Genomic DNA, 27,168 nt, shown 5'->3' on the forward strand with positions numbered 1-27,168 from the left:
CTATTTCCAACCTCCCGCGAACATAACACTTTTTGACCTATGAAGGATCCGTAAAATCTCGCGATACGCTCAGCTCGCGGGGAAGCTGTAAGGCCGCGCCTCTGTGTAACCCGGGGGCTCTGAACTAAGGTGAGTGGAGGACGAGCATAGGTGGAACAGGTGGTCGTACTACGCTTTAGAATTCTCGCCTTTCAGAGAAAGGTCTCAGGAGTTGCCCGGGAAGTAAGTTTAGGGAGGTGGGTTAATACTAAGAGGTCCAGCTCCGGAAGGACGGACCCCTGACACCGGTTCTGAGACCTGGTGAGACTGTCTGGTTGTTATCTCCAGACAAGCGCAGGCCACGTGCATCACTTTAGTTTGCTGCTGCTTCTGAGCCGTTCTACTTGTCCAAGTCCTTATTCTTAACAGTTCGTGTTTACCTGTAGTTAAATTCTTGTGTTAAAAAGTATACATCAAGGTTAAACCCTTGTTTTTCATTGACGACATCTTCAAGGCAGTGACATAAAGGCAGTTTTTCATTGACGACATCTTCAAGGCAGTAACATAAAATGCCTTACTGCAAAGAAAGCAGGAAAACTTTTACGTCAGAAACCCACTTCCTTTTTTATTTTTTTAATACCTTATTTGTACAACGATTACTTCCAAAGTAACCTTGCACCTTTAAGGCTGTGTATATACACATTGTGGTAGAAATGGAGAAAGCCCATATTGCTAACATGGTTTTACCTTTTTAACGGAAATCTTAATGTCTCCCTAGGTTCTCACTTTAGTCTCTGTTAAATGCATTTGATATTTTTAAGTAGAAGTTTTACTCTAATTTTTATTTCTCTTATAACCCCTTCCCCTACAGGAAAGCGACGACATGTGTTTTCTTTCATATTTAGAAGCGACGTGTGTGTGTGATCTTGACAACTTTAAAGCCATTTGAAAGTGTTTCAGTGGCTAGGAAAATGAATAACAGAGCAGGTTCCTTTTTATGGAACATCAGACAATTCAGTACTTTAGTTCCAACAGGCAGAACTGTGAGGCTGTATCCTTCGGGATTTTGCAGACCAAAAATTGTTTATTCAAGCTGGAACCCAAGAAAGCTCTTAAGTAACTTTGATAATAGAATGCAGTCATCTATTAGATATCTCTTTCAGGATGCCTTAATTTTTAAATCAGGAGGTGATGGCTTTCAAACAAAGGGCATAAGCACTGCAACAGTCCTTACAGTTGACAGACTACTTTGTCGTAGAAGGCTGTCCTTTAACTCAAAACACTTTGTCTCTGATAATGGATTGAAGAAAAACTTTCATCATGAGGCTTCCAATGAAGATGTTCTCACCAAGAGAACAAAACCAACCCCGATCAACTGTAGAAAACTGTCTCAGGAGTGTAATTCCCTGAGTGACGTGTTAGATATATTTTCAAAAGCACCTACATTTCCTAGTAGTAACTATTTCTCAGCCATGTGGACAATTGCCAAACGGATGTCTGATGACCAGAAGCGCTTTGAAAAACAATTGATGTTTAACCACCCTATGTTTAGCCAGCTGTGTGAACAAATTATGAGAGAAGCCAAGATCATGCACTACGACAACCTGCTGTTTAGTCTTCATGCTATGGTGAAGCTCGGGATCCCTCAGAATACGCTACTCATACAGACTTTGCTGAGGGTGGTCCAGGTAAAATCAAAAGGAGCCTTAAATATACTTTTACTTGGTTTAGCATATCTTGAAAGAATGATGGGACGTAGACATGTAGCCTCCTTGAAAGAAACTTATCTTTGGGATGGTAGTTTATATTTGTTTCTGCATAGATATTATATGATTTAGAGTCCTTAAGTTAGCCAGATCTTTTTGCTGTAGAAATTTATGAAAGCTTGCCCCATTTTTCTTCTCTGGAGTTGAGTAATAGTGAATAAGCTAAAATGGGGAGAGGTACAAAATATACAAGGAAAGGTTGGGTAGTTGAAAGAAGGAGAGAAGGGAAGGGAACTAGTATTTATTGACTACCTATACCTTTTTCTTGTGTTGTCTTATTTAATCTTCACAATAGCCCTGTAAGGTTGATGTTACCTCAGTTTAGCAGATGAGGAAAGAGATTTAGTGATGTTAACTTGGCTAAAGTCACACAGCTACTGGATTGATTTCTTCATACAGTAAACATTTATTGGGTGTCAACTATGTATCAGTTACTAGACTTGTCACTAGGATGTAAAGATATAGAAGCCATGATCCCTGCCCTTATAACCTAGAGGGGACAACAGATATTTTGTAGGTAATTACAAAAATAACCAATGTTCATCTGATGAGTCATACATTTACTATGTTGTAGGCATGGTGCTGAGCATAGGGAATACAGTTACAATATAACGGCCACATAGAGCTTTCAGTGCAATGAAAGAAGAATATAGAGAGTGCATTACAAGGTCTTCAAACCTAGCAGGAGTATGCCTTCATGATGGGAAGAGGTGATGGGAGAGGAGGATACAGGATTACCGTTTGAAGCAGTGATAGGTACAAAGTTTGAAAAGAGGATTGTCTCATGTAATTCTCAGTGTAGTTTTTAAAAGTAGGTATTGTTACTTTCATCTTACCGATTAGGAAATTTAAGCTTAGAGCGGTTAAATAACTTGCCCACGGTCACATACCCGTTAGTGTCACTATCTGTAGGTACTTGATAAATATTTGCTGCGTGAATGAACAAACACCTCGACATAGTAGAGCTAAAATTCAAGCCCAGTAGGAGATGATGGCTAAGCTGAGTCCAAGAAATGGCCAGCACTTAGAAGATGGATAGCGAAGGGGATGGTGTTTCAAGCAGAGAAGACTGTATGTTCAAATCCTGGAGAATAGTTTGTGGAGCTGAAAGTAGTTCATTGTGGCTGGAGGTACAGAATACTGGGGTTGCGAGTTTGAGGGAATGGAGAGGAAACTGTGTCTGTGGTTGTCAAGGAGGTGGGGTTGGGTGTCATGGCAAGGCATGAGGTTGGGGAAAAAGGGGATGAATCGTGAAGAGCCTTTTCTGCCTGGCTAAGGAGTTCGGATTTATCCTGTAGGCAATGGGGATCCAGTGAAATATTTTAAGCAGAGGTCATCAACGTGCTCCAATTTGTATTTAGATTACGGTGGGAGTGGGAAATGGAATGGAGGAAGGAGCCAATTTTAGTTTCAAACAAAGGAGTCAGTGTCCTGTTCGATGTCACTGAAATGATGCCAGATTGGCTGAGGAAAAGATGAGTTCCTTAAAGTAATCATTTACCTTTTAAGAGTGGACTCTTCAGACTTCTGAACTCAATGATCATAATTAAATAATTATTTTTGAAGACAGGAGTTTCCTGAGGATGATCTGATATATATCCTATCCTACTATAGAATTCAAGAATTGGGTTCATAGGTATATGAGAGTTTTTAACTTTAACTTTTTACATTACTATGATTTCCATGTTCTCGCCCAGGAACTAATTTGTGTGTCGTGTGTGAGTGTTTAAACCGCAGAATATCCGTGTTTTTTGGTAGACTGTGTTCCCTATATAGTTATTTAAAAGTGATTACAGTAAGTCGCTCTACCTGGTCAGTGATGCTCTAAATGAACTTTGGACAGGTATTCATATCAGCATAGTATCTGCATTGGTGAGGAATGGACAGTGGATATTTGGGGCCAGGTTAACTGTACGTATAATTGTATCTCACTAACATGTTGGAATGTTGCAAAGACATTTTAGCTAGGGATGAAATATGTCATCACTGAAGTTTGCCCTTCAAACACATAGCCAGTGGTCTTTTCTTTCACAGTAGGTATTGATGGAATGCTATAAATTGTTAATGGAAACCCTCTCATGGGAATGAGACCTTTTTTCCTTCCAGCAGTATCTATTTCTTATCATTATCTGGTTCTGACTTGAGACTTTGTGACTAGTTAGCCATGTATTGTAATTTTAGCAAAAGAGCTTACATCTTTCAGATGTGATCACAAGTACTCTTGTGAGGTGTATAAGCTAGTTATGATTAAATTGTAGAGCACTAGGTAAGCTGTGTTGTTACTATTCGTTTTCTAAATTAGACCATTTCTAGAACCTAAATTAGTACCCTAATTCAGAGGATTTGAAAGAAGGATCCATGAAGCCTGGGCTCCTCTTGAGATCCAGGTAGTGGTGGTAACATGTGACAGCAGATGTGAATCAGAAGGTTCACAACTGAGGTTGCAGTTTGATACCCAGGAAAGGATATAGGGAAATTGTAAGTGCAGCTGTGTAAGATTCTTTAGGGGTAGGAAAATTGTCCTGTAGCTCTAATATTACTGCACTTGTCATCATGATGGCTTTGGGTCTCAAGAAGAGGTAAAAATAATGTTTGATAAAAGTTATTTCAGAAGGGGAGGAAGGTAATCAATATCAAATCATTTTCAGTGATAATGGAGAATGTAAAAAAATGGTTGATACATAAAAGAATGTATCAATTATTTGGAAAATTCACTTACATATGACATCTTGTTTTCCAAAGATGCTGTTTATTGTGGACAGACTCTGTGAGTTATTGGTTTGATACTTAATCCTTTAGTTGAAAGCATCAGTTCAGTGGTTTTGCTTGGGTGAGATAGTCCACTATGAGCTCATCACCTGTGGTATTTTTGTAATTATATTTCAATAGGAACGTATCAATGAGTGTGATGAGAAATGTCTTTCAGTTTTGTCAACTATCTTAGAGGCAATGGAGCCATGCAAGAATGTGGATGTTCTTCGAGCAGGATTGCGGTGAGAACTCTGTTACCCTTTCTTCAGGTGCCTTTCTCTGTTTCTCTTAAATCAAAAACGAAGATGAAAGTTGAGCTCCCTTTTTTGGAGTGGGGGCATGGAAGACTTTGTTAGTAGTTATGGTCTTTAATACCTTATTAAACTTAAAATAGTGACTCTGGATCAGGTAAAGCTGGAAATAATGCTTCTCTCAGGGTCCACCATAAAATAAAAGGCGTGGGTAACATTAAAATCTAAAATTATCTGAAAACATAGTACTGATGTGGGCTGGGGGATAACTGACATGTACTCAGTTCATAATGGTTAATTGGGTACTATGTGGAGGTCACATGACACTGGCCCCGCTTGAAAAGGAGGTTAAGTTTTACAACTTATAAAATTGATGCACCTAATCTAATGTCATAGGTTGATGAGAATAATTTTTAATTCCCTTTTTCATTGACTATGCATTAGGATGTCTTAATATAATCTCCTGAAATTTGTTCATGCATAAAGATAGCAAAATAATGTGAGAGAAAACAATACTAGGCTGGTCCTGGAGCTTTCACTATTTGCACTCTTGGGCAGGTAGATCATTTCTTTGGGCTTCATATTCCTTGCCTAGAAGTAGAAGCTGGACCAAATGACTTTTACGATTTCTCACCTGGCATTAAGATCCTAGGACTGTGGTATTTATTGTGTTTGATGACAGGATGCTAGTTGATCAGCAAGTTTGGAAAATAGAACGTGTCTTCACATTACAAGCTGTAATGAAATGTATTGGAAAAGATGCACCGATTGGTCTTAAAAGGAAATTGGAGGTAAATACCTTCTGAATTTTCTCTGTTGGGTAAAATTTGAAAAAAATATTTCTTGTGATTTGCTATCACCTCCTAAAGTCAGTTTATTAGGAGGACATTATGCTTTTGTATGTAACTTTGCTAAAGTGAAATAGAAATAGATTTATTTTTATCTGTATATATATTTACGTATATTTATCTATATACCTGTTTGTCCGAGTCATCTTGCTCAAACTTTATCCTTTTTTATTTAAATATAGGAGTTTAATTTATTTTGCCACAAATGATAAATTAAATTTAAGTTTACTTTTCTTTAGATGAAAGCCTTGAAAGAATTAGACCAGTTTTCTGTTTTGAATAGCCAGCGCATGTTTGCAGTACTGGCTGCCATGAATCACCGCTCCATTATCCTTTTGAATGAGTGCAGTAAGATAGTCACAAGTAAGGGGAATTTTTCTTATATGATTTGTAGCATCCGATCTGTTCTGGACTATATTTGTTTTGTTTGTTTTAACAACTTTGCTGTTATATGAAAAATATCTGATGATATCGTTAGATCTAAATTTTATTTTTGCCTATAGTGTTTGTTTGTTTTTTTTAACAAAATATAGTGCTATTTTTTCTAAAGAAACAAAAGTACTGTGTATATAGTATCTTGGATCTTACAGTCAAAACCATCTGGTGATTCTTGTTTCTCTAACTCATTCTTAAAGGTAATATCCACGGGTGTCCCTTTAAAATATTGATCAGCATATTGCAGTCTTGCAGAGACCTCCAGTACTTCAATACAGATCTTTTTAAGGGAATAGCAGATTATGTGGCTACAACTTTTGACATCTGGAAGTTGAAAAAAGTAAGTATGTTAACAGTTTAGAGTAAGCCTCAGAAACTTTCAAGAAACGTATTAATTTATTTAGCATTCGAAATAATTTCTCTATCATTTTAAAGTGGTTTAGATTCCAAAATATTCCAATGCTAAATTGGCTTGAAAAATTAGCTCCTTATAAATTTTGTCTGGGGGTTACCTATTAATATATTATTCAATGTCTGGACCATCTTTCTCTCCAAAACAAAAATTATATTGTCCAAAGTTTGTTTTTCTATTTGTTCTTCAAAAGGTTGTATGGTACTTTGGTTGGATACTAAGGATTATTTCTGTCTTTCTACTTTTCCTTTATTAGATTTAGAATAATGGAGATAGGTGATGTGAGAGGCTTACGCTTTTTGAAGAATAAACTGTCATTACTTAATGATCATGTGTGTTTTCTATTTATGGAAAGTTTGCTTGTTTCTTCCAGAGTAAGAGCCTTTTAATTCAGGGCATGTGTTAATTAAACATCTAAATGAAGCAGGTGGTAAAAACTTCTTTTTGTAGTTAAGTAGTGGTAACCATGTTAGGTCACTGGTTTAGTTCACTTTGGAGGGTGAGGTTGACTTTAGTATGGAAATTGTTTTGGAAAGAGAAGTACTTATTGTGAGAAAGACTAAGAGGGAAATGAGAGGTGAACTGGAACATTTAATCATTGTATTTCAGCTCTATTCTCAGTTATAGAAATTAGTACTGAACATAGAAATTTTTGAGTTATCTCTTAGAATCTAGGAAGTGTCTAGGTTTGGAAGGGAGAGCAGTTCAAAATTGGCTTGGTCATTTTGAAAAACTTCAGAAGAGGTATATTTAAAGGTAATTTTCAGAGCTGTTATATGAAAAGCGTATAGGAAAATATTTATTTTAAATGAGATGGAAATATGGAAACCGTTCTGTGCTCTGGTTCTCAGCTTATAAAAAGAGGTTGATTGTTAACTCGATACTCTGATTCAAGAATAACTGGAACAGATTTTGTAAGGAAAAGATAATTGTTCCTTTTAAGGGAATATTTGGTCAGTCAGGACAATTCTATTGCGGTTTAAATATTTTGAGATCTAAAAGATTGCTAATAGCATACTGTAACTCTTAAGAAGTTTTCCCTCAATTCTTTCTTTTTTTAGGTTCTTTTTCTCCTCATCTTATTTGAAAACGTTGGCTTTCGACCTGTTAGTTTGATGGACTTGTTTATGAAGAAAGCAGCAGATGAACCTGGCTTCCTAAACGTGAAAAGCCTTGTCTCTATTCTTCATGTGTATTCTTCTCTCAATCACTTCCACAAATGCTGGACTCACGAGTATGTACTTGTTCTTTTTTTACTTTTTTATTGCCACATATCGTATTTATAGAAAAGATTACGAAGCTTAATGAATTCTTACATGCGAACCCATCCATGGCCTTCATCCATGTCCAGAAATAAAACATAATATTCCTTATTTATGAAGTTAAACAGAATTTTATTTTATCTTTGCTAAAGATATGTGCTTTGCTTTTGCCAGTTTCTTTGTTCTTTGCAATATATTTGGTAATTCAGCATAGGAGTTTTCATTTCAAACTCTCCCCCAGCTTATTCCCTCCGCTCCTGAGTTTATAGTTTAGTTTTGACCCTAACTCTTCATTTGGTCCCAGACTACTGCTTTCTATTCTTTTCATTTTAACCACAACTGTGCATTTCTGCTATTAAACACAGCAATTCCTCAAACATGCTGTGCTCTTTCATCTTCTTTCCACCCAGAACATCTTTCCTTCCTCTCTAGGTCAGTTCTAAGTTTCATTAAAAACCAGAAACGCATATAACATGTTATTTGTCATTTGTTAGAAGGGTGATTAAAAGCGCAGACCCTGGAGACACCTTGCTTAGGTTTGAATCTTAGCTCTGCGATTCATTAGCTACTTAACTTTGGCAAGTTACTTATCTGTGCCTCAGTTTCTTCATCTGTTAAAATGGGGATGAGAAATAAAGAGTTATTTCTAATCGTATTGGGTTGTTATGAGGATTAAATGAGTTAATCTATGTCAGGTTCTTAAGGCAATGCCAGACACAGTAATTGTTAGATTAAAAAAAAAAACTAGAGTGTCAGTCACAGAGGCCTTGGAGGAATAAACTAGGGCAGTTCTGAGGGTCTCAGTGGCAAGGTTCACTGGTCATCTTTTTGCCATCGAGTAGCTTGACTCCAACAGCTTTTTGTCCCTGTGGTTTTCCCTCAAGATTCAGATTTCCGAAAGAGAAAATCTGATCGAACGAGTTTGGGTCACATGCCCATTTCTTTGGGGCAGGTAATCAAAGAAGTGCTGGGCCAAGAAAAGCAGCTGCCCACTGTGCTCTCCATTGTTGTGAGACTCAGTTCATACTGCATGTCATGTGCCTTCCTGTAATTGTCTCCATCAGAACCCCTGTGCTTGTCATGTCTTATATAGCTTTGTCATGTGCCTTCCCTTAATTGTCTCCATCACAGCCCCTGTGCTTGTCATGTCTTATATAACTCTTTGGTGGAGCCTTGACACATAGCTGCAATTATTTGTCAATAAGCCTGTCTCTGCTCCATAATTGAAAAGCGCTCTAGAGCTTTTTAAACCACTTTATCGAGGTATGAATAACAACATGTAAAATGCTGTGCATATTCAATGTATACAACTTGGTGAGTTTTTAGCTCATTATTCTTGATTCTTCCTTTTCCATTAACATTCTCCTCCTCCTCATCTAAGTTTATTTGTTCCTTTAGTCGGAAAACTTGTACCAAGCACTCAGGTACTTAAGACAAAAATGAATGAGACATAATCCTTTCTGCAGTTAAATACAGCATGAACATTGAAGTGATAGAGTTTTATACAGTGTATATAGGAATAGAGGAGGGATGTACCAGGATGCTAGCCTGGCGAAGTGGAGGCTCAGGGTGGGTGCCAAGCATCCTGCCTGGAGGAGTTGGTACCTGAGCAGATCTTGAAAGATGGAGAGAGAGCAGTTAACGATGGAAAGACCATTCTGAGTAGAAGGGGCTCCGTATTCAGGTCAGGAAGGAAAGCAACAGCAGAGTACATGCGGGGAACGACACAGATTTTGGTGTCGCTGAAGCATGAGGTAACAGCATAAGAAGTGGGATGCGAGGAGACTGGGGAGGTGATTACCGCTGGGCTCCAGATCGGTCCTCTGCAGCCCCGCTGTTTCTTGCTGCATACTCCAAACTCCATCAGTTCTCCCTTTAGTAAGTGTTGCCTCACTGTTGTCTCTAGGACCTGTTAGCAGTCCTGCTTAGCCTGTCACAGCCTTCCTCACTCGGCCATCTGCTCCTCACGGGACCTCCCAGTTGATCTCACATTTCCCTTTATGGCTCATTGGTGCTAAGGGCTTACTTCAGGGCATACTTGCCCTGCTGTGGGCCTCTCTGCCTGTGCCCCAGCCTCGCTAGTTATTACAGCGTGAATGGCATGTACTTTCAGGGGTTACTTTCAAGTGGTCTTCCCTTTTGCCATCTTTTCCACTTAACTGAAATTCTCCTTATCCCCAAAGCTACCCTATCTACTTTCTTTCCTGTACACTATCACAGTACTCTGCAAGTATCAATACTTCCTTTTTCTTATATAATGATATATAGCTTATGCCCTAAGAGTCAAATTGACCTGGGTTCAAAGTGCATCTGTGCCGTTTATCAGCAGTGCCACCCTGCACACGTGACCTTACCTAATTTTGATCTTGCCTCTCTGCCTCTGTGCTTAGCTGCTTTGTTATACTGCGTAACATTAGCTTGGGTGGTAGGATTAGGCTAGCAGTTCTTTTAACTCAGAGTATTAATAGCTAGAGAATTGTAATTGATTATAAAACTGCAGTGGAGTTCCAGGTCTTAAAGACTTACTCATGATAAAAAATCTAGCACAATGGTTAAAAGCCTCTGGACCCTGACAACTTGGATTCCAGGGCTGTCTCTGCTACTTCCTGGCTGTGTGTTCTTGGACAAGTTAGTTGACCCTGCTTAGCCTGTTTACGCATCTTTATTATGAAGAAAATAATGATACCTATCCCACAGAGTTTGAATAGGAATTAAATGAGTTAAAGCTTGTAAACATTTGCCCTGTGTAAGACATGTAGTAGTAGCTAACATTTATTGAGTGTATGTATTTATTATGAGATAGTCACCGACCTGAAAGATGTGTGAAGACTTATTGCAAGCCTGATTGTTTTATCCCCTTAAAGCTGTCAGTTCTGTGACACCTCACTAGCTCTACCATGACCTTGTCTACTCTTCATATTTGAAAGCTGACTCTCCTTTCTGCCCCTGTAGGTTCCTAGAAGTTATGGCTAGTGCTCTGACTGGTAGTCTTCACCACATCACTTCTGAAAACCTGTTGAATGCTGTGTGTTCGTTTTGCTTGATGAACCATTTTCCCCTGGCCCCTATTAATCAGCTTCTTCAAAAGGACATCATCCATGATCTGCTGACGTCAGGTAGGATATCAGTGCACGGTGGTGACTAAAATAAAGCAGTACTGCCAGGCTACCAGGTGATCCAGATTGGGGTCTCAGTTGCCGCAGTGTTAGTTAAAACGTGTGGAGCGGGTGCTCCTGATGAAAGGACCAATGATGGTGAAGTCAAAGGGCCATGCTTCAAACCAGCAAACCGGTGGAGGCTCCTTTAGGGACAGATCCTGCCCATAGACGGCAAGAATGAGAAACACAGCGTCATTGTTCTTTTTATTTACACTTCATGCACCTGTGCAAAGGCTAAATGTTCAGGTTGTTCTTTATGCCTTGATCAGAGGTGTTTGTACTTCTAATCCATATGTGTCACGTTTGAAGCCAAGTTAAGTCAACTTTTGCAGCTATAAACACTTTGTCACTCATGGCCTGTAATGAGGGCACAGCCGTTAGATCAAGAAACCAAGTAGTTACCAAAGTAGTGAATTTACTTACTCTTGGAACCAAATTAATTGTTGTCTTTCAGTCTTTACTATTAAATAAGGAGAAGCAATATCAGGCTAGATGTGTAAAATTTGATGATTATCTGGGAATAGAGTATTTTAAATCCTTTTAAAAACAACAGTATGAAATTCCAAAGTTGAAGTGTGGAAAAGGAACACCATGTGCTGATTTTTCAAGCAGTCTAACATGGAGGAAGCAGCCGTGAACCCAGGAGACCTGGAATCTAGTCCCAACTTTGCCTCTAATCAGGAGGCATTTTAACATTCCTGAGCATTTTCCCATCTGTTCAGTGAAGAGTTGAGGCTAAAGGACCTTGAAAGATATTTTAAAGATTAAAACATTATCAGGGCGCTGACCTACACACTGTGGGACCTAGGGAGACACAGAGAGATTCCTCCTGATAAGAAGCAAATAATCAGAGTTATAGGTGCATTAATACAATTTCTTAAATGTAGCATTCATATTTTTCTTAACTATAATCTTCTTTCTCTCTCTCTCTTTTTTTTTTAAGGTGATGTGGAGAGGAATGTTCACAAGCTTCATGTTTTGGCTGCCTGTCTAAAACTTGATGATGTTCCTTGTCACAAGGACACACACTTAGTGCTGCCACAGCTGTCCTCCATGCCATCACATCCACATGCAAAGGTTGCCGAGGTGCTGAGTAGCCTTCTGGGAGAAGGATGCTTCTCAAAAAGTGTATGGTTGCCACATAATTATTATATCGGTATGGGACTTCATATGATTTTCCTCTGTTTTACTTCTTTCCTGACAAAAGATAAGGAGTTTACTGCAGCAGTCTAGTGTGGTGCAGCATTGGCTCTGGAGCTGGACTGCTGGGTGTGGATTTTCACTCTGCTACTTACTAGTGCTGTGTGTTAGGCACTCACCAGCCTCTTTCCTCATCTGTAAAATGGCAATAATAATATTACCCACCTCACAGGGTTCCTGTGACCAACAAATGAGGTTATACATATAAAATCCAGACTAGTATTTGGCACATGGTAAATAAGCTCAGTATAGCTTACCGGCTGCCATTATAATTATTGGTAGTGGTAGTATACCTTTTCAAACAAAAAATCACTCGGAGCGATGTTTGAAAAATTAGTATCAATTTTTTTCTTTCAGATTTTGAAATCAGAATGGATGCTAACAGGAGCCAAGTGCTTCCATTTTCTGACGTGGATGTGGTAACTTCTGCTACAAATATTCAAAGGTTGTTTACACATATGCATTTGCTGAGCTTTCTAAATTTAACTCTTAATTCTCGAAGACTTCATATTAAATAGCAGTAACAATACAAAGACCTTATATTTGTATAGATCTTGTAATGCACCAAGGGACAACCATTAATCTACCCCTTAGGTATAAATGTGGGACCCTGTGGTTGAAGACAGTGGATTGGAGTTGTCCATTTAATGAAACAGGCAACTTTTTAAAATCAGGTTTTAAAGCTAAACAGTTCAATAAAACAGTGCTAATATAATTGAAACCATCAGTGCAGTGTAAATTTTTGACAAGATAATGCAGTAGTGATCATAAAGAATGAAGGCTTCTACTAAAATCAAATACCCAAAGAATATTTTTCTCTACCGCCAAACCTTTCTAAAGGTAGAGAAACTTTAGCTTTTTAATTAAGCTGTATTGTATATGGATCAAACCATACTGAAGTTAATTAGAAGTAGTTTCCTTGACTCACACAGTACAGAGAGTGTTTCTGGGAGAAATTGATGCTACTCCCTGAGAGAATATTCTGCCTTGTAGGCATCTGGATCAGGTCATATTGCACACACCCTGTGTTCAGTCATTCTTTGTGGAAAGGCTCTGTTAGGGCCTGTAGGGCACACAAAGATGAGTCAGACGTGGATCCTGACCCCAAGCGACGTATATCCCCTACTGCTTTGTAGCACATGCACGTAAATATGGTAGAGAGAGGTACAGAAAAAGTCTGTAGGGATTCAAACTCTTATCTACTCATCCCTCTCCACTCATACACAGCTCTGTAACTTTTGCACCTTTCTAAATCCACCTAGCTTGTTCCTTGGCCATCTTTTTCAGCCACTATCTTCCTTCTACTTATTACCCATCTTCCCTCAAAAAGAGGCTTTCTCTCTGACCCAGTTGAAACATCATTTTTCTTTTTCAGGTGTTCATCTGTTCTGGCATGATAATATAATGTAGTAGCTCTCAGCCTAAAGTACCGAGAAAAAATGAGGAATCAGTGTTCCTTTAAAGATACGAAATTTCTCTTACTTTATCTCAGATAACAGCCAGAGTATGACAGAAGACAGTAAGGATACAAATGTCTTTGTCTCCCCCAATGAACTTAATCTTTCCAAAAGGCCATGAACAATGAAAGACAAATTACACCTTCCACATTTTTGTTACACGTATACATTTTATCTTTTCAACGGTCTTGCCTATCTCTTAGTGTTTTCTTTTTTGTATTTGGTCTCCCCATTCTGGCTTTTAAATGTGTCTGTCTCTGGGAGACAATATTTACAAGCAGAGCATCTTCCATTTGGTATTATCTACATCAGTGCTTCTAGCAGCATAAATAATTATGTTTAGATCAGAGATTAGCTCTGCACAGGAAAGCCCTAAAATGGGTGCTTTCATATCTGAAAATTTTCCTCATCGAGAATGTAGCCATTCTTAAAGATGGTTAAGGGATACTGTTTGTATAAAGCATTTTTATAAGCTTGTGGTTCCTAAAATAGTCTTCATGTACTGGAATATCTGCATAGTCTAGGTAATGAGGAAGTGAAGGACTAACACAGGAGGGAATGGTGAGGAATGTGGTAAGTGGAGAGCTCAGCTTTGAAATCTCCAAAGAACAAGGATGCAGCAAGATTGTACATGGTCATCTCGTTAGTAACTAGTCTCACGTTTTGTGTTTTTGTTTTCAGAGTAGCTGTACTCTGTGTTCCTAGATCTACGTACTGTTTGGATTCAACCCACCCCAGAGGATTCCTTGCTATGAAAATGCGGCATTTGAAAGTAATGGGTTTTCATGTGATCTTGGTAAGAAAAAAATGCAAATGAAATAGTCTTCAGTTACTGATGTTCATTCTACTGGGAATGTTGTGGTTGAAGTTGGTTACTAGGACTAGATGAATTGTCAGCAGTATCGGAATAAGTGTTTTAGTTATTGTTTTCTTTGAAAAAGAACCTTTCTGGTATGTGAGTTGGCTCCTACTCAGCTGATACTGTTATTTACCTGGGGTTTTATAAGTGCTGCATTTAGTCAACTTTAATCATTTTTGTCAAGTGAAAAATGTAAATAATATGTGTACTTCTTTAATTTAAGACACATGAAACCATATTCAGTTTCTAGGTTATCTTGAACAGGAGAAGAAAAGATGTTAATTAAAGCTTTGTTTTCATGGGCCATTGTGAGGCTGTTAAGGATGTTTGTCACTAGAAAGTGCTGGATGACTATAAGGATGCTTCTTCCTCTTCCCTCCTTCTGCTTTCTTTGATTCTGAGCACAACTTTTCTTGAACAGCCTCTCTAGATGTCTCTGTATGGAGCAAGAACCATACGAATAAATGTATATTTATGTTAATGTTAGGACCTATCTAAATGCCACTCATTTGGTCCTACATATAATGTGAAATGTAAATATTTGAATCTTCGTTATGGTACTTTAGTATCCAAAACTGGATCATGCCCGGATTACCAAGGTTAAGATGGCCCATTTCTCTTAATGGGCTAATCTGTAACACTTTTTTTTTCATGTTGGCTATTATTTATATTCTAAGGAAGATCATCCCAAGAAAGGATCTTTTGCACCCTTTAGAGGACTTTTAAAGTTTTTTTATAATTTTCACTGTGAGAGCTTTCTTCGACCCTAGCACATAGTCTTACTAAACTTCTAAAATGTGCATAATTATAAGTGGTTGGCTGATGTTATTTTAATATCCTTGGATCTCGAAACTAGCTTTTATTTTATACATCGTCATCTTCTTGCAAACTGATTATTTTCCTCTTTCTTTGGTAAGGTCAATAATTGGGAGATGGAAAAACTAGAGATGAAGGATGCAGTCACATTTTTGAAGAGTAAAATCTATTCACAGGAAGCACTTTCTACTGCTGATATAAATTTGCAAAGCACATGTTAAAGTAAAAAGCAACCTTTTAATGTTATTAGACGTAAATTTATAAAAATAACTTTAATAAAGACTACAATTCAGTTGTCGATGGAACTTACCTGACTGCTCACCATAATAAAAAGTGTTATTTCAGTTCACTGCTAAAATTAAAGTTGAGAATGAAAGAAATATTCTCACTGGCACTTTAGAAAATGCTGAGAAAATTCCAGAAGGGTCATTTTTGCAGTCATACCTGTTCCTTCCAGTGCCCAGATACTTCATAAATTCACGAGCTATAGGTTTTTCTGTTTCTCATTAGCTTTGATGCATTCAAAACTGGTTTCTTAGTTGTGATGGGTTGCAGGTAAGTTGCTGTGGGCAGTCCTCAGGTTTGGAATCTAAGCTGTTTTAGGACTCAGGTATGGACCACATTCAAGCACTGGCCACAAAGCAATTGGGCTAGGGTCTCAAATTGTAGAATGTATAAGAATTAACGAGGTAGCGTGTTAAAAATGGGTGAGGATCAGGTATCTGCAGTTGTAACAAGCATTCTAGGTGGAAGTGGTTTGTGGACCTTACTAAGAGAAACGCAGATGAGATAGTACAGAGATGGCAAGGAGTCCTAATTTCTTAAGATTGATAGGTTGTGGGTTGCTAACACCACAGTCCTTGCCATTGGTGAGGTCATTCCTTTCTCCCTCTTCCCCTTTCCCCTCCCACCATTTCACAAAGTCTTTTCAAGTAAATATATAGCTGAGCTGTTTTGTGAGCCAGACCCGAGGGCTGTTTTTCAGTTACGTTTGTTCATCCTTTTGTGGAAGTACTTGTTCAAGTTTGTCACACGCCTGTCTACCTAGTATTTGACTCACTGGGGATACAGCAAGTTCCGCTTGTGAAACCTGAGTGCCACATAAGTTGGTATTGTCTTAGCCCCGTGTGAAAGACCGAGCGCTTGTGCCGCCCCTCCACCCCATCCCCGCAAGTCCTGTGTTGGAACCTAACCCCTAGTGTGATGGTATTTAGAGGCAGAGCTTTGGGAGATGATTAGGTCATGAGGGTGGAGGCCTCATACATTGGATTAGTGCTCTTGTACAAGAGGCCTCAGAGAGCTCCCCTGTCACTTCTCCATGTGAGGACAGTGAGAAGATGACCATCTCCGAACCAGGAAGGGGGGCCCTCACCAGACACAGAATCTGCCAGAGCCTTGACCTTGGACTTCCGAGCCTCTCCCACAGTTAATTTGTGAGAAGTAAATTTCTGTTCTTTATAAGCTACCCAGTCTATGGTATTCTGTTAATATCATCCTGGATGGACTAAGGTACCCCAAATACGCAGACGTGCAATTACTGGACGTCTTACTCTGTGCCAGGCACTGCTAAGTATTGGGATGTATTCTCTCTTTTCATTATCTTAACTCTTTGAGGTGTAGCTGCTATTAATCTCTTGGGACCCTTATTTCCTTTTATCTAATAAGAGGATAAACTATCAAAGCTACATAAATAGGATAGGGCTAGAGTTTGAACCTGAGCTGACATGGACTTACAAACAAAGTAGTCGAGAAACCCCAGGTTGGCAATAAAAGGTCTCTAGCAGTATGACTGCATCTGTCACAGGTTTTATCAACTTATGTTGCCTACATTAAGAGAAGGTTAGAGCTGGAAGGAAATGTATCAGTCATTTAATCCACCTCCCTCATTTTATGGATGAGGAAGTAAAAGTTCAAAGAATTGGAATTTTCTGGAGCCTCAGCCACATCATTGATTTCCACGTTATTTCCACGTTTCATCTCCTACTGCTCTTGAGCTTGTACCTCAGGAAATCTGGACTTTTGTTCCAGGTTAGACGTCATCTAGTTTTGCATACTTGACCAAATGATTTAACCTTGTAATGCTTCAGAACAAGAGTTGAAAATATTCTATTAAGGAAACTAAAATTTTCATTCTTTACATGGTAAGTGCATATCTCTTTCTTCTGGTGGCTAATTATGACTCATTTTCAAAGGATTGGACAAATTTGTGAATACTTGTAACTACCTTTTGGAGGAACTAGTTTTCTTGAATTTGTACCAATTGGCATGACAGATAAAGAAGCATTCCTCTTTTACCAATATTACTAGTATTAGCATTCTTCATTGCTGTGTTGTCTAAAAAAATCTTGTGAGACTCAGGTATAGAGTGAAGGAAAACAGTTTAAAAATATGTCTTCTCGGGCTTCCCTGGTGGCGCAGTGGTTGAGAATCCGCCTGCCAATGCAGGGGACACGGGTTCGAGCCCTGGTCTGGGAAGATGCCACATGCCGCGGAGCAGCTAGGCCCGTGTGCCACAACTACTGAGCCTGCGCGTCAGGAGCTTGTGCTCCGCAACAAGAGAGGCCGCGACAGTGAGGGGCCCGCGCACCGCGATGAAGAGTGGCCCCTGCTTGCCGCAACTAGAGAAAGCCCTTGCACAGAAACGAAGACCCAATACAGCCAAAAATAATTAATTAATTAAAAAAACAAAAAAAAACCCAAAAAGAATTCATTGCTCTGTATCCTCATCAACACTTGGTAATGCTAGACCTAAATTTAAAAATAAATATATATATATATATATATATATATATATATATATATATATATATGTCTTCTCAGGATTGTTAATATAAAGATTTACTCTCCTCTCCAGGAGAATATGTAAATATTCTCCTTTTCTGGTATTTATTCAGTTGATTCAAGACAAACAAAAACTACTCAACCCCAGGTTGATTTCATGGACCCATTTCTAACACAATTAGGGTCAATAAATAAACAAAAAGTGGGAGTTTATAAATCCAAATTCTGACTATTCCTGATTAAATCACAAAATATGTTATACCTCAGTACCAAACTCTTCATGTTAAAGAGGATAAAACTAACCTACTTTACTGTGTTAATCAACTAAAATAGTGAATATGACAGGTATAAGGTTGATATGTTTATGTATATGGCTTGCTTCTGATGTAGTTTTATGCTAATAAGTCAGCCACCTTGTGGAAGAAATAGGTGTTGTAAAAGATTTTTGATTTTTTTTATCTTTAATTCTGTGTCCTGACTGAGCTTTTTTGGTTTGTGTTTTGAGCAGTGTTAAGATTGGCTTTTGTTTTTGTTTTTTTGATTCTTGAACTTATTTAAAATGTCTATTTATGTTATAATTACATCACATACACAAATGTAAACATCTAGCCAAGAGAAAAAAAACAGGTGATTTATTTATGACATATCTAAATAAAGAGCTCCTATAAGTTGATAAACACACATTACAAAAGAAAAACGAGTGAAGAGCTGATCAACATGAAAAAATTTCAGTCTACTAGTAATCAAAGACACATTCAAACAAGTGAGAGATTTTGCCTTTTAAATTAGCATCATGGTTTTTTTTCTTTAAGGATTACAGTGCTGACAAAGGAAATGAGGCAGGCGCTTGCATATGCTGCTGGTGGGATGTAAATTAATACAACCTTTCTGGAACGCATTTTGTGGCTTTTTTCCCCATATTAAAAAAAATAGGTTTATTGAGGTATAATTGACAAACAACAAACTCCATATATTAAAAGCATACAATTTGATAAGCTTTAACAGATTATATATATAATATATATAAATATAAATATATATATATATATAAAAAATATCCATGAAAACATCACCACAATCAAGATAATGAACATCCGCCACCCCTAAAAGTTTCCTCCCTTTTTGCCTTTCCCTTTGTTCCCTAGAAACCACTGATGGGCTCTCTGTCACTGTGGAATGCCCTTCAGCTATATGCATGCAGAGTCTTGAGAATATTGATATCTATTGACATTGACCAGGAGTTAGATTTTTAATTATCTTTGCGCCTGTATGCACCCTTAGTATACACTTGATACATATTTGTATTATTCCCACAATATGTGTAAGGATACTTATCACTCCATTGATTTGATATTTCACCGTGTATGAGCCAAACACTGGAAGCTATTTAAGCATTCATCGTTAATGGAATATATATCTTCTAAGCACTTGCTACTCAGAATGTGGTCCACAGACTAGCAGTATCAGCATCATCTGGGAGGTTGTTAGGAATGCAGACTCTTGGAGCCCATCTCAGACCCACTGAACCAGAATCTGTATTTTAACAATATCCCAGCTGATTTGTATACTCATGAAAATTTGAGAAGTGCTATTCTAAGACATTTTAATATTTGTAAAATATTATCTGGACGTGCCATAAGTTACTTAATGATGAGGGGAAAACTTTACAATTCTATTAAATGGAGAAACAAACACTGACTCTATATACGAGGATTCAAATTTTGTTTTAAATAATGGCAAGAGGTGCGTAAAAGGAAGAAAAGGGATAAAAATGTAGAAAGTGGTATTTCTGAATAGTATTGATGGAATTGTAATTTTATTTTTCTTCATACTTTATTTTTCATACTTCAAGAATGAATATGCAGTATACTTAAAATCAGAAAGCAAATCATTAGCTGATCTCAATCCATTTCTATTGTTTGATTTCCCAAACAGCATTTTAGAAATTAATGATAACCACTAAGAGTTTAATATATGCCCAGAACTATGGGGGAGATAAAGAAATTAACACAGAGATCCTCTCAAGTTGTTTATAAGACACCATTATTGTATGTTGAAAGATAATCTGATGTATGACAAAGCAGAAGATAAGAGGAAGTCAGAGGGGAAAGGGGTCACTGCGTTGGGTTTTCAGAGCTGTACAGAGCTGAACAGAGGAGGGTGAACAAGATTTGGCAACATACAAAGGGAGACCATATATGATCTGAAAATTGTTTCTCCCAGGTTTTTTGAGGTGGAACGATATTGATGGAGGTACATGTGTTAAATTTTGATATCTGAATTTTAAAAGGGAAAACAGCCAGGAGAATTATCCTTTGCTGAGAATGTTAGTGTTGCAAGTAAATAACTTTCTTACATTTACTGGGAAATCTTGTGTATGTGACACTGCGGCATATATTGCAAATTGGCTCATTCTACTCCATTCCAAGCCTTATCTTTTTTATGTCATGGTGCACAAAGAAAATGACAGCTTTCATAGCACTAAGTGCGAGTGTATTTTGGTGTTTATTTGGAGCTTAGTAGAAAAAATATATTTTCTTTATATGATGTAATAAGAACTAAAATCAGTAAAATTCTAAGTATTAAGGAAGATTTTAAATATTGACTTTGTGTTAAATTCCCAAACACATTAATTTTTCCAAATTCCTTAATGAGAAGCTTGATCTTGCTTTCTAGACATAACCATTAAATACCAAGTTGTATGCTTGAAATGGCTATATGCAATTCTTGATCAAAATATTTTATCAAATTCTTTGTTGTCATTGGCAGGAAGCTTTACATAAGTAACCGATGGAACAATTTTAAACTATTTTTAAAACCATTCAAAAATTAAAAATTATGTTTAGAGCCCAACAGCTTTCTTGTTCTGTCATTGACAAATGTGATGTTGATATTTTTTTGTGATAATACAAGTGGATCTCAAATGCAATTGAATTTTTTCATATCAAGTATTTACAAATAACAGTGAAGTCCTAATTTATAGAGTGAGTGTGTGTGTGTGTGTGTGTGTGTGTGTTGATAGAGCAGTCACCCTGCAACTAGCAAATAGACATAAGTAAACATAAGACAGAGATTTGGGGCATCTACCTGGAGCTGTACTTATGAGGAGCTGGCCTTTCCCAAACCCTGACTGCACCTTACCATGAAATGACCCAGCAGCTAGCGTGTTTCTTGTCCATGATGGTCAGTGGCTCACTCAGCAGCAGGCTTCTTAGAAGCTGTCTGGGTGACTGGATGCATTCTCGGCCTCACACAGCATCACAGCAGAGCAGCGAGGGCCTGACGCCTCCCATATTATTTATCTGTAGGAGCTGAGTGAACCATCAGACCCCACGCTTTTCAGGCTACCTTCTAGGGAGCATTAGGTGAGGAGGTTACTGGCCAAGAGGCCATTGGCTGCCCAGCCCTTTGTGGCTCCCCAGAAGGCTGAGGAAATAGATACCTCCTGTTAAAAGACACACTTGTAACCCATTTGTGGCACATGTGTGTGCTAGGCTCACTGGTGGGCCCAGAAAACTAAAATCTATACATTTCCCAAATCCCCTTACAGCTTGAATTCCAGATGTGACCTAACTTCCCCCAAACAGATGTGCCTGCTTGAGATTAAGAAAGCCAGATGAGATGGAGGTCGTATTTCTGCTATTTCTGCCAACAGTCAGGGACGTTGGATTTTTCTGGAATAGCAATAGCAGAGGTCCCAGGGTTTGGTGCAGCAGGATATGGGGCTTCTATTTTGCCGGGGGCAGTGTCGCTACGGTAATACGGAGCTAGAGCTAGCAACGAGGCAGCATGGTCCTGATTACCTAGCTTCTGGGCTGTGAGCAGAGATAGCAGCTCCTCTGGACGGCCAGTTCTGTGGTGGTGTTCTCAGAGGGATTCCTGGAAGTCGCGTTAAAGGCTGCTGCTTCAGCCCTTCCAGTCGTCTTGTACGCAGAAGGGGCCTTCTGTGAATGCCCAGAAGTTGACAACTAAGCACACTGTGTTTGAACTAGAGAGGTTTCTGTTATCAGCAATAAACACTGATAAAGATAGCGTAATATATTACAGTATATACATATATATATACACTTTTTATATATACATACCCATATATACTACAGCATACTACAGTATATATGTGTGTGTGTATAGGATGTGTATATATGTATTATATGTACACACCCATAATAGGATACCTTTCTTTAAAACTTCCTGAGTTCTCTAAAGAATTTCACTCAAGGTAAGACACATATATCACGTGACTAAGACCCACTAGGAATATCCACATATACTGTCAGTTGGTTTTACATGTACCTCACCCTCAGGAGGTTTCTCTAGGCAGCAATAAAATTTCACTGGCAGGTGAATGGCAAAATCAGCCCACCTGTCTTTATTTTCTACTTTTTCTCCTTGTACCCAATTTTCTCCATACTTCCCGATTTTGCAACTCTGCAAATCTGCTAGTTGCATCTTGGGCAATTTCTTTACATTAGGACCCACAAAGGGGAATAGCATCAAGCTTTTGCCCAATTGTCTCAGGAAATTCCTTCCTATTTTACTAAAAAAAGATACAGTAGAGGGAGGAAGACATGGAATTTACTAAATATATAAAGACTTTTGTCATAACTTTTAAATCAGACAAAAAAGCCAATGCTATCATATTTTAGGACCTTTGAAGTGCTTCAGTGTCACACTCATCAAAACATATTCCGTCTACCTAATTAAATGCTAGTCTGCAAGAAAATCAATTAAAGATAATTGAAATGGAAGGGCAATGCCCTCTTCGCCAGCTTGAGGTTCACATAAACTTGCATCCACTGCTGTCACTCCTGCTGCTGCTGCTGCAGGCGGTAGTTAAAACGGGGTCCTGCATAGTCCAGTCCACAGGCTGTGCCCCTGCTGTACCTGCTCTGTACTCTGCCGCCCCCCCGTGCAGAACTCCGCACAGACCACCATGTTTTAAGAGCGCATGATCCCGCTTCCTCCAAGTTTTCCTTAGGGTGCGCTATGATCCACAGCCATTTTTCTCAAAGCACTCTCCCAGGCTGGGGTAGTAAAATCAGAACAAGTTTTCCAGTCTTAGCCTCCTATTTTGCCCAATAATGGGTGATCTTGGGTAAACGTAGCTTTAAGGAAAAACAGGGGCAACCAAAGAAGTGCTGGTCACACTTTTGAGAATTTACTTGCCCATTTAAAAAAAGGTTGTACTATATGCTTTTCTAAGCGACAGTATCTTGCATGGCAGTCTTTGTCTTAGAAATACAAACCAAGCAAGACATTTCTCAAACTCATGTTAACTGTGATTTTAATATCAATCTGGATATTTTAATTTTAAAAAATTGTGGTAAAATACGCATAAAATTTACCATCTGTCAGCCATTTTTAAGTGTACAGTTCAATGGCATTGTCTATCCATATTATTCTGCAGTCATCACCACCATCCATCTCTAGAACTCCAGTCACCTTGTAAAACTGAAACTGTACCCATTAAACAATAACTCACATTGCCCCTTTCTCTAGCCGCTGGCAATCACCATTTACTTTGTCTCTATGAATTTGATTACTCTAGATACGTCCTGTAAGTGGATTCACACGTTTGTCCTTTTGTGTGATGGCTTATTTCATTTAGCATAATGTCCACCGTGTTCATTCATGATGGAACATGTATCAGAATCTCCTTCCTTTTTAAGGCTAAATAATATCCTATTGTATGTATATACCACATTTTGTTTATTCATCCATCCATGAACACTTGGGTTGCTTCTACTTTTTGTATCAATGTGTTGTGTTTTTTTCCCCCCAAAGAAACTTGTTATTCTCTTGTTAAACTGTTTTAGATGTTGGTTTCTTATTTCTAGAGCATTTTCTTATCCTAAAGATTACACATCTCTGTGTCTATTTATCTATTATCTACCATCGCTCCTAAGAATCTTTTGTTGTTTATTTTTAAATTAAGTACATGTTACTGTATTATATTTTGTGCATCTTCATATTCTTTTACCGGGGACTTAATTTTTGGAAATAGTAAAAAGCCACAGAGGACAAATTTGATGAATTGAGGGTGGGTGATTAGGTAACAATAGTAACGACTACTATATGCCAGGCACTGTAGTAGCATTTCACATCCATAGTCTCATTCAGTCCTTATCACCACCCTGTTTGATGGCTATTAATAAATATTAATCTTCATTTTATAGATGAGGAAACTGATGCTCAGGGGCTTTAAGCTTTAAGTGCCTTTCCCAGGAGGGCACAATTAGAAGAAAGACAGAGCTGGATCTGCAACCCAAGTCCTTCTGAACCCAAAGCTCATACATGTATCACTACACTATTATTTTCTAAAACTTTCCCGATGATTACAATCACTTGCATACTTGATGAAAATACAAATTCCTGGGCCCTAGCCCAGATATACCTAATCAAAATCTGCAGAGGAGGGACCTGAGAAAAATCACACCGCTTGATCATGGTATCTCCACCGTATTTTTAGTAAACATGTGATAAACATTTAAGGCAAAGAGATTGTGTCATGCAGCTCACAGCTCTGACGCACTTCCCACAACAGGTACTCGAAATGTTATGACCGTTAGTTATTGGAATGATAATACAGACTTCAAAGTGACTTCTTTGGAAAGCATATTTGAATGTTCTGCTTTATTGTCACTAAAATGAACAGCGTCACTGCTGTGTAGGCACAACTCATGGCATTTTATAGTGGAAAGAGTAAGACAGCCCTGATCTGGGATTCTGGGTAAGTCTTTTACTTCTCAGAGCCTTGGTTTCTTCATCTGTAAAATGGGGATGCTAATACCCAGTTTGAAGGACTATTGTATATATTAGAAATAAAATATATATACCCTGTCATGTAGAAGATGCTTAATTGGTGGTTCTTATAATAATAAATAATATTTAATTATAATATAAAATATTAACTATATTTTATAATATGAATCAATAATATTTATATATAAAATATGTAACAGTTATATATTTTATATTCAATAAATATATTACATAATATAAAATATATTCTGTTATGTATAATAATATAACAATATATTATTATAATATATTAATATAATATAGCATTATATTAATAACAATATTTTAATATAGCAAATTTTCTATAGTGATGTAAATGTGAACTGCAACCCTTGGCAGTGATCCTTATGTAATGAGCTAGTCAACCAGGGTTTCCAGCTGAATTAAGTCTGGAGCTGAAATCTTGAAAAATATGTGCAGAGAAGCTTGTATACCTATCTCATGTATATATGGGGGGGGCAGGGTGCCGCGTTATTTTAGAAGAAATGTTATAGTGGAAATAGTGAATAAAAATGTCCCCTAGGTGGTGCTGCATCATCGTGAAAATGCAAGTGGGAAACGATATTTTTAGAGGTGACTTTCTTCTGGTCTGAATTTCAAATAAGAGCAGGACAGCTCCCTGAGATGTCTGGGAAAAAATGACCAGGAAGAAAGAGTCTTTTTAGTAGGATTGAGTATACAGTACTCTTGCTGGTGAGGCCCCATGAGGTGTTGGGTTTGCTGTAGTTGGAAACAGGAAGCGGGGTCAGGCCAACTTCTATTCATCCGGTGTTGGAGCCGTGGCTGATTTTGACAGATCGAGAACCATTTATAACTCTGCTTTGGGGGATAGTTTAGCCTGGGATGTAGTGCTTGCCCCTCCGGGGACTAAGTTTGGGATTTGAGGGATGTGAGGACCCCTGGAGTATTCAGATAGAATATGCTAATGAATGTTAACAAGAATAGCCCTTTACTGTTTTGTATCACTGTGCATTTCTCAGCTGCACTCGTCCTTTCCAACCTCAATTTCTGGGCAACCTATTTTTCTTTCGGCATCAGAAGCGATAGCATCTGGGAAGTGAATCTGATGAATTCTGTCTGGCAACCAACATCTTTCAGACTGCCAGATCCTGGGGGAGGAAACTGAGGTGCTCAGAAGTTGGTTCAGGGCCAGAAATACCTGTCCTTGAGGTCCCAGTGATGGGGGAAGGAGACTGGCCAAATGTGATGCAGAACTTCTGAAACTCCACTTCCTGAGATCATTTCCATTTTGGCAAAATGTGACTTTGGTTTCCAAGGGAAAGAGTTCACATGTATTAAAATGTCTCAATTGCTGAAGTTGCTTTGTGTCCCCCACTAAAGCCTTCTGCCATCAATCCCCATCTCCCAACACATTTTCAAATGTGGTGTCTTTGGAAGGCAACCATAGCAACTGAGCTTATTCAGAAATGACTGAACCTAGGCAATAAAGGGAGAGGTAACCCTGTGGTATCTTTTACTGGAAACTCACAGGACACTGTTGATTCTAATAATTGTATAGGCTGAGTATTCTTATCTATGAACATGGCACTGTATGACTGTGAGACACTTGATTCTTGCAACCACCCTATGTAGTAGTCATCATTATCCTTTTAAACAGTTGAGAAGACTGGATCACAGAGATTTTTGATGACTGTCCATGTTTGTACAGCTAGTTAGATCTTCTGGACCCTGAAATCAAAAGACCTCCTATATGATATAAATGCACTGCCTTCTAAGGAAAGATAGGTCTTTTATTGTCCATTTTGCAGACGGTAAGAATGAGTCACAGAAGCATGGAAATTGTTCAGGGCAGCAGCAGAGCTGCAGGACCTCAGTCCCCATCCCACCAACACCTTTCTGTTTTATACAGCTTTAGCGCTCCTAGGATTATCTCATCTGATGCCCACGGTTAGTCTTTGTGATTGTTTTATCTACTTACAGATGAGGGAATTGAGACATTAAGAGGTTAAATGACCTTTCCCAAGGTCACAATTATTATATTGAAGAAAAGAAACCAAATCCATCTCTCATTTCATGCTACCTTCCTAGATTTGGTGCTTTAAAAATATTTCATCCATCCGCCTATTCATCCATTTCATAAGAATTTATGAATGTATTAGGCGCCGTATATTACGTGTGGTTGACAAGGTTTTCAGGATTAAGTTTAATTCATCAGTGATGAATCTTACTATACTGTATATAATGGGACCATCTTTGACTTGCGTGTTGTGGAAATACTATTTATGAGTATACACTTTTATATGTGGGAATTATATATTCTAATTAATCTAAAAAATGCATGCTATAGATACGATATCATAAGTTTATCTCTATAAATTGCTTAAAATGACCCCAGGGAAGGATGTTATGCTTAAAATTTTTAGTTAAGTCA

At 38.1% G+C, this 27,168-nt stretch overlaps 1 protein-coding gene across 1 annotated transcript; it reads left to right on the forward strand.

Moving 5' to 3' along the window:
- The first annotated feature begins 26 nt into the window (after positions 1–26).
- Positions 27–16,093, forward strand: FASTKD2 (FAST kinase domains 2). The gene is made up of 12 exons (XM_079924654.1): positions 27–129; positions 851–1,667; positions 4,635–4,738; positions 5,430–5,538; positions 5,835–5,958; positions 6,231–6,370; positions 7,504–7,676; positions 10,657–10,820; positions 11,806–12,018; positions 12,420–12,507; positions 14,201–14,315; positions 15,296–16,093. Exons 2-12 carry the CDS (start codon positions 951–953, stop codon positions 15,413–15,415), a joined length of 2,067 nt encoding a protein of 688 aa, XP_079780780.1. The 5' UTR covers positions 27–129; positions 851–950; the 3' UTR covers positions 15,416–16,093.
- Positions 16,094–27,168: the final 11,075 nt, after the last annotated feature.

This window comes from Stenella coeruleoalba (assembly GCF_951394435.1).
Source record: "Stenella coeruleoalba genome assembly, chromosome: 6".
Lineage (NCBI taxonomy): Eukaryota > Metazoa > Chordata > Mammalia > Artiodactyla > Delphinidae > Stenella > Stenella coeruleoalba.